This window comes from Excalfactoria chinensis, chromosome 5 (genome assembly GCF_039878825.1).
Source record: "Excalfactoria chinensis isolate bCotChi1 chromosome 5, bCotChi1.hap2, whole genome shotgun sequence".
NCBI classification, from domain to species: Eukaryota; Metazoa; Chordata; class Aves; order Galliformes; family Phasianidae; genus Excalfactoria; species Excalfactoria chinensis.
This window is the reverse complement of record NC_092829.1, coordinates 42971434-42978501: the sequence shown is the minus strand read 5'-3', so window position 1 is coordinate 42978501 and position 7068 is coordinate 42971434. Positions and strand designations below refer to the sequence as shown.

The 7068-nt window shown below is 36.9% G+C and overlaps 1 protein-coding gene across 1 annotated transcript in view; it reads left to right on the top strand.

The window, feature by feature from the left end:
- The first annotated feature begins 3775 nt into the window (after positions 1-3775).
- MUC5AC (mucin 5AC, oligomeric mucus/gel-forming) overlaps positions 3776-7068 on the top strand; it is a 39503-nt gene continuing 36210 nt past the window's right edge. Inside the window, exons 1-5 of the mRNA XM_072338830.1 lie at positions 3776-4095; positions 5126-5240; positions 5665-5755; positions 6154-6266; positions 6800-7016. Coding sequence (XP_072194931.1) covers positions 3776-4095; positions 5126-5240; positions 5665-5755; positions 6154-6266; positions 6800-7016 — 856 coding nt within the window. The remainder of the gene's footprint in view (positions 4096-5125; positions 5241-5664; positions 5756-6153; positions 6267-6799; positions 7017-7068) is intronic.

Here is a 7068-nt window from a genome sequence, read left to right as displayed (position 1 = left end):
ATACTTTCCTTCCTAAAAAGTGGAAATTAAATGTCTTCGATGTTCATATTCTAGTTCATGTTCTTAACACATTTTATCCATTTGAAATCTGGAATAATTCATATTTTTACCACTGTACCTCAAGACTGGCATTTAACTTTTGATGTGAGCCTCTAAAAGTATATCTTTTATAAATGCACAAAACAAAAGGTGCAAAAACACATTTAAGAAAGAACTAGCAGAATCTGTTTGCATTATCAAATACTTCTTTGTTGTTGTTTTATCAGGATTTTTCTTGAAAAAACGTTGTACATTATATTTTAAATGTCATTTATCCTTAAGCATGAGATTGTACAAAAGCTTACAGCAGATATTTGTTTGTTTCAGGGTGTGAAAACAAATAGATTTGCCTTAAATATTATAAAAAGGCACTTAATACTTACAGATGGGTAGAAATCTGTTTTATTCATATTCCACCTGTCAGTTTCCTTTAAAGATTATGGTGAGAACAGTGTTAGTTTTTAGTGTGTTTTAGCTTCAGACATAAATCTTAGTGAATTTCTTTATATTTTTCTTGCATCAGATAATTCCACACTAACTTACGTTAAAAAGTAGTGTTAAGAATAGCCCATCACAAGGCTAGCTGTAGTATTACCATACAAAGCAATGGAAATGGGAAACAGGGGAGCATGTGGCACTGAGCAGAGTGTTGGGCCATACTAGGCATCTAAAAAGAAGAAAAAGCACTCTGAGGATAAGGAATGGAGGAAAGGAACCCAGAAGCACTGACTGGTTAACCTCTCCAAAAGGGATACAACACATCTTTCCGATCCTAGCTGCAGATTCCTATCTGATGCAAGAAAGGAAGAATTTATGGAGCTCCCTTCAGCTCTAATTTCAGTATTAGCCCCTCTAGTGGTGCTACCCATAGACTGCCCTGCTGTGGGACACAGCAAACAGTCAGCCTGGCCTGCCTTTGTAGTTTTCTACAGCTGCCATGGCCTCTCCTGCAACCTGCCTTGTATCCAACAAACTCTCAGAAAGCTGAAATGCCTCTTGGGTCCTACAGATTTTGTGTGTATCCCTATTTTGAAGGGGAATGGACTGAAAAACAGTTTCACTGCTGGAAAGCAGATTGAGCCTATTTCTTTCTGTGTGGCTTGTGGGTTTTTCTTCTGCTGCTTATTACAAAACAGTAAAATAAGTAGTAAGTTTGGCTTTCAGTAAGAGAAGACAGAGATCGCTCCTCCACTTCAAAAATGAGTTAGTCTTGTAAAAATCTGAATTATTTTTAAAGCCCCTTAGATAGACAAAGAATTTTACTTATGACTAAAGGACATAACAATCATAATAATCATAAGTAATTTATCTGAAAAGCGTAACAAAATATTGAGGAGATATTACAACAATTAATAGCATATGAATCTGCTCATATTCTCACTAGCACATTTTCAATAGCTTCCTTGCAGTAGTGCAGTAGTGCTTCATTAGCCTGCAGAAAATAATAGTTTGAGGAGTGGTATAGGGCCATCATGGAGCACAGGTCCTGAGGTAAGTTTGGCTCCTAGCACACAAACTTAACTGCCAATTTTTATATACTGATTCATGCAAGTTTAAAGAAACGTAGTTGGGGAAAAAAAAAAAAAAAAAAAAAAAAAAAAGGAACTCACATAAATTAAACATTAACACTTTCCTTTTTCACTCTCCTTGGTACAGTTCAAGCTCAGGGCAGTGAGCAACAATCACAATCGAACTATGATTCTCCACCATTCCTGCAGCGAAAAAACAGTGAGTACTTTTATGCTGGCATATTTCTAACATTTTATCCCAAGTTAAATTGATAAAAATCCAGATTCACAGACTGGGCCTAGAATAGCTTAACCGACTTTCCCTTTACAAATAAAATAAATGAGCAAACATAAATAAATAAATCAAATGGAGAGGAAAAAAAAAAAAAAAGTCTATAAAATATCCAAGTCCCAGCAGTTCCCTGGAGAACTAACTTCTTCTGAGATCTAGCCCAGTAGATCTGGTCAACTGACGTGATACAGTTATCTAATCTTTAACTTCATGAAAGGTACATACTTTCTATCAAAAATTGTATTTTCAGAAGGGGGTGTGTATACATACATATCACCAAGGTATTTGATAAAAGGTAATAAAAGATACATTTTTTTATGCTGTGTCAATATGATCGCATCACTCACAAGTGAGAATAACAGAACTGTAACTACCTTAAAGATTAGAATGATTAAACACTAAGTCATCATGTATGCGAAATGGTTTTATGACACATACTGGAACACAGTAACAGTACACAGCAAAATAAGGGTGAAAAGATAAAATGCCAACTGGTATGCCGGTGATGACGCTGCAATAATTAACCATTTAGCCTGCACTGCTATTGGCAATTTGTGAAATCATTAGCTGGGAATTAAAAACGTACTGAACACAAATTGGAAGTATATTTCAAATTATTTCATAAGAGTGCATTTAGTTACTGGAATAGATTATTAAATAAGGTAGTATATGTGCTTTCCCTTAAAATCCTTACATCAAGACTGAACCAAACTGCCTTCCTAAAATCATGGATTTGTCCTACTGCTGTTTTAGTTTAAACAGATAAGTAAGTTACTGATATTTCACAGCCTACAATTTGAAAGTTATTCTGTTCTACAATTTTAAACTGTCAAGGGAGAATCTGCAGCAAATCCTCAAACTCTAACGTAAAGAAAATATATAGTAGATTCTCTAAGTATTCTCTTTTGTTGCTGGAGCTATAGAGAAAACATTGGGTTTGGACATAAAAAATTTAAGGCAGGATCCTACGAATGGAAGTCTTTGCATGAAGAGCAAATTATTAAAGCTTTACAGAATTTAAACAGCTTTTCTTTTAGAAACAAAAAAGAAAAAAAAAAGATCAAAACCTTTTCACAGATGGTTGTGCAAAGTTGCATCCTCACCAGAGAGAAAGGGACTAGGTTCAAAAAAAAAAAAAAGTTGTTGTTTCTCATCTTCTAAGGTTCTTCTAAGTGTACTGAGAGGTGAAGGCTCAGATACAGACATTAGCATGGCTATTTCTCCACTGCTGTTATAACACAGCAATCTAAGGATTACACTGCTGCCTTTGAGCTCAGATCAGCAAGGCCAGCATTAGATGGGAGTCTTGAACGAATAATGGAAATAAGAACTACAGCCGAAGACCACTGTCTTTGAGATTTGGTTGCTAGTAAAACACATGGAAAGACAGAATACAAACCACCACACAAAAAGCAACAATAAAACATTGTGGAAATTCTCACTAGGGTATAACTAGTACTATAAAATGTTATACCACTAAAAAAACTTCAGAAATCTCTAGCCATTTTTCAGGATTTCTCAAGAGATTAAACTTGACCATCTTTTTTGTCCTAGATCTTTCACCAGTTTCCAAATCCCATGGAGTGACAATCATCCCGCCTCTACCAAACACACTGAAAGTAAAGGGTGAGTTCAACAAATGTCATGGTTCAGATATGTGTGTATTAGTACCACACAAAACCTGGATTAACCTAAACAGATTTATAAAATTTATAAAATCCTTCAACCTGATAAAATAAAACAGAAACCAGAAAAATAATCAAGTAATAGGGATAATCTACAAGCAGCGTGACCTCCAGCCTATATTTTATTAATATGACGGAACTGGGGAAAAATATTATATATGAAATACTGGGATAAATCATATGCGCTATTTCCAGTAAAGAAAGTTAAATGTGTTCAAAACATTGGTGAGATATCTCACCTAAGGAACTCAATGGAGGGTATCTACAGCAAACTGCAGGAAATTCTTATGGCTCATTTTGAATCCACAGCTGGCAACCCCTCTCACAATGGCCGTGTATGCAGCACATGGGGTAACTTCCACTTCAAGAACTTTGATGGGGACATCTTTTACTTCCCTGGGGTCTGCAATTACATCTTTGCCTCCAACTGCAAATCTCCCTATGAGGACTTCAATATCCAGATTAGGCGTACCATGGTGGAAAATGCTACCGTGATCACTCACGTCATCATGAGGCTGGAAGGAACAGTGGTTGAACTGACCCGCACCTCCGTCCTGGTCAATGGCAAACAGTACGTTCACATCTTCTACTATGAACCGAAACTGTCGGGACTGCTTTCACTCCCAGAAGGCTCTTTGAGCAAGCATCCCTTTTTTTCATCTGATCTGATACTGCTCCCAGCCAGCTGAAGGGCTCTGGTCCTTCCTGAGGCATCAACAAAAAACAGAGTGCCTGACAGTGAGCTACATGAAACTTCTGCAGATTATCCTTGTGCGCATTTTGTTTAGAGGAGCTAAATTCCAGATGCAGCCCTATTGCAACAATTGTCTACATAGGCAGTTGATTATATAAGCTGGAGTATATAAGCCAAAGTATTAGGCCTTCCCACCCTTTAAGTTTCTACTTGTCATTAATTCTACCAGTTAGGAGCCCTGTGAGGAATTTCTGATTGTTCCTGTGCTTGCACCCAGAAATGTAGTTAAACACACTGCAACTACAGATTGCACTTGATCTTACTTTAAATAAACTAATCTGGGAGCCTCCTACCCACGAAGAAATGGTAGCACTGACTTTGGCAAAAGGTGTGAAGCCAACCCAAATTTTTGGCTAAATATTTGGACAGCTATCTCAGAGTGATCTGTGCACGACGGCAGCTACTTACAGCAAGCTAGATTAAAGGTTATTTTGGATACAACTTTACAAATGGCACTCATGTTACAGAAAGCCTGAAGACTCTATCCCTTCATTATCAAGGGCTTAAAGGAGTATTCAGCAATATCCTGAAGCATATTGCCTGCAAAACAGAATATCCCAGCACTTTTTTTGATCAATGTAACTGAAGACATGCCAACATTTCACCTTTAGCAGAAATAAGCAAAAGGAACAGTAGGGAAAGCAAGGCTGATCCATTGTGGACAAAGAAACAATCAAAACAGCCAAATGTTAACATAAATTTGAGCTGTCTGTATTTAGCTATTGATCTGGCTAATTTCCTCATCTTTGTGTACTGAAGCTTATCAAAGTGTGAGAATGGGTATCAATGTGAATTTCAATGGACATTCTGTCCCTACTCCCACTGAATTATAGTGATCTCTTCCCAGGATTCAGATGCCCTACAGCCATATGGGAGTCTTGATAGAAAGAAGCAACAGTTATCTGAAAGTTGCTGCCAAATTAGGACTGACCTTCCTTTGGAATGAAGAGGATGCCCTCCTGGTAAGAAAATATCCAAAATGTGACAGAAAGATTGTAGTTAGAAGATAGTCCATTTAAATTTTTGCAATTTTAAAATAGTCAAGCAGACATTAATTCTTTGTGAACTTGTACCTCTGTTTAGTATGGATACAAATCTATGTTATAGCCTTTTCCTGGCTTTTCTATTTTTCCCACTGAGAATCAATATATCCCCCTATTACAGTGTTCCTACATCATGGTGAAATACCAGACTTGGCAGTACTCAGATCTTCACAGTCCTAGGTCTAGACTAAGATGAAGTTTTCCCTGGTGATCATTGACCTTCCACATCTTACAGTGTGTACCAGCATACCCATGTCAAATTTTGACTAAATGAGGACAGTGTTTGTAACCATCAGGGTTGACATTACTGTGAACCTAAGCTTGCCTTCCTCACTTCCTTTAGGTGGAACTAGATAAGAAATATGCCAACCAAACTTGTGGACTCTGTGGGGACTTCAATGGAATTCCAACTAACAACGAGTTTATTTCACAAAGTAAGTAATAAAAAGCATTATTAGGTCTTGGAACTTTTTTTCTCGTTTTAGCAGTACAGGACATGGGTTGTATTAACTGCAAAACTAATGATACATCTTCCAGTCGGTATTTTTATGATGTCAGTTTTAACATTAATAGAGTCACAGCTTTCAGATGTATTCAGGTGTTTCCACAACTGTTAGATCTTTCAAAACTACGTAACTTTCCACTTTTTTTTTTTCAGTTACTACATCCCAGTCCCTTATATGCCTTCTTCATCTCCTTTTGCCTTTTGTACTATAATGATATTATTTGGTAGTCACTGTTTTTAATGGGTAGTGTCTCAAAAGAAAATACCTCCATGCAGAAGCTAGTAAAGCAGTAAATATCATTCTAATACTTCGTCTACTTTATACAGATGCAAAACTGACTGCTGTACAGTTTGGGAATAGGCAGAAGATAGACGGACCCACAGAGCAGTGTGATGATCCTATTCCTTCTGCTGTTCTGATGAACTGTTCATCTGAATTTGTAAGAACCTCTCCTTCAGAATCTGTTTTTTCAAAGTAACATATGTTATCCTTTTCTCTATTTGTTTGGAGAATAGCTGCTAAGATTGGTAAAAATACAGCATGAATATGGCCAGACATGGGTCTGGAAATAAACGATTCCCAAATTTAGAATTTAATTCTTTGCTAAAGTGAATTTAAAATAAAATAAAATAATAATAATAATAATTTAAAAAATTACATGAGTTCAAGAGGAGACTGGACATTTTTAAACAAAAAAGGAATTTACTGAGGATGTCTAAACACAAGGAAACTATGCAATGCTTGCAAAATCACCTGAGAAACTAACTCGACATATGGGAACTATCAAGGGAGTTCCATGAGTCCTACTGTGATAACATCTTTTTCTAAGCTTCTAAATAGATCTTTCCCTCAGCATTTGCCTATGGACGGGGTTTTGGACCAGATGGATTTTTGATTTGATTTGCTTCATGTCTTAAATGAAAAAACTTTTTCCATGTTTTCTAAACACTATTTCACTGTTTCCCTTTCCAGGCTTCTATCTGCAAGACAGTATTAACCAGTGAAGCGTTCACAAGCTGTAATGCACTTGTGGATGTTAAGGACTACATTGAAACTTGCATACAAGATCTCTGCCACTGTGATACTTCTATGGCTGACTTCTGCATGTGCAACACCTTTGCTGAATATTCCCGGCAGTGTGCTCATGCAGGTGGACAGCCTCTGAACTGGAGAACCTCAGAATTATGTCGTAAGTATCCCTGGAAGAGACTTCCAGTTATGCTGCCTACTTATATATACAG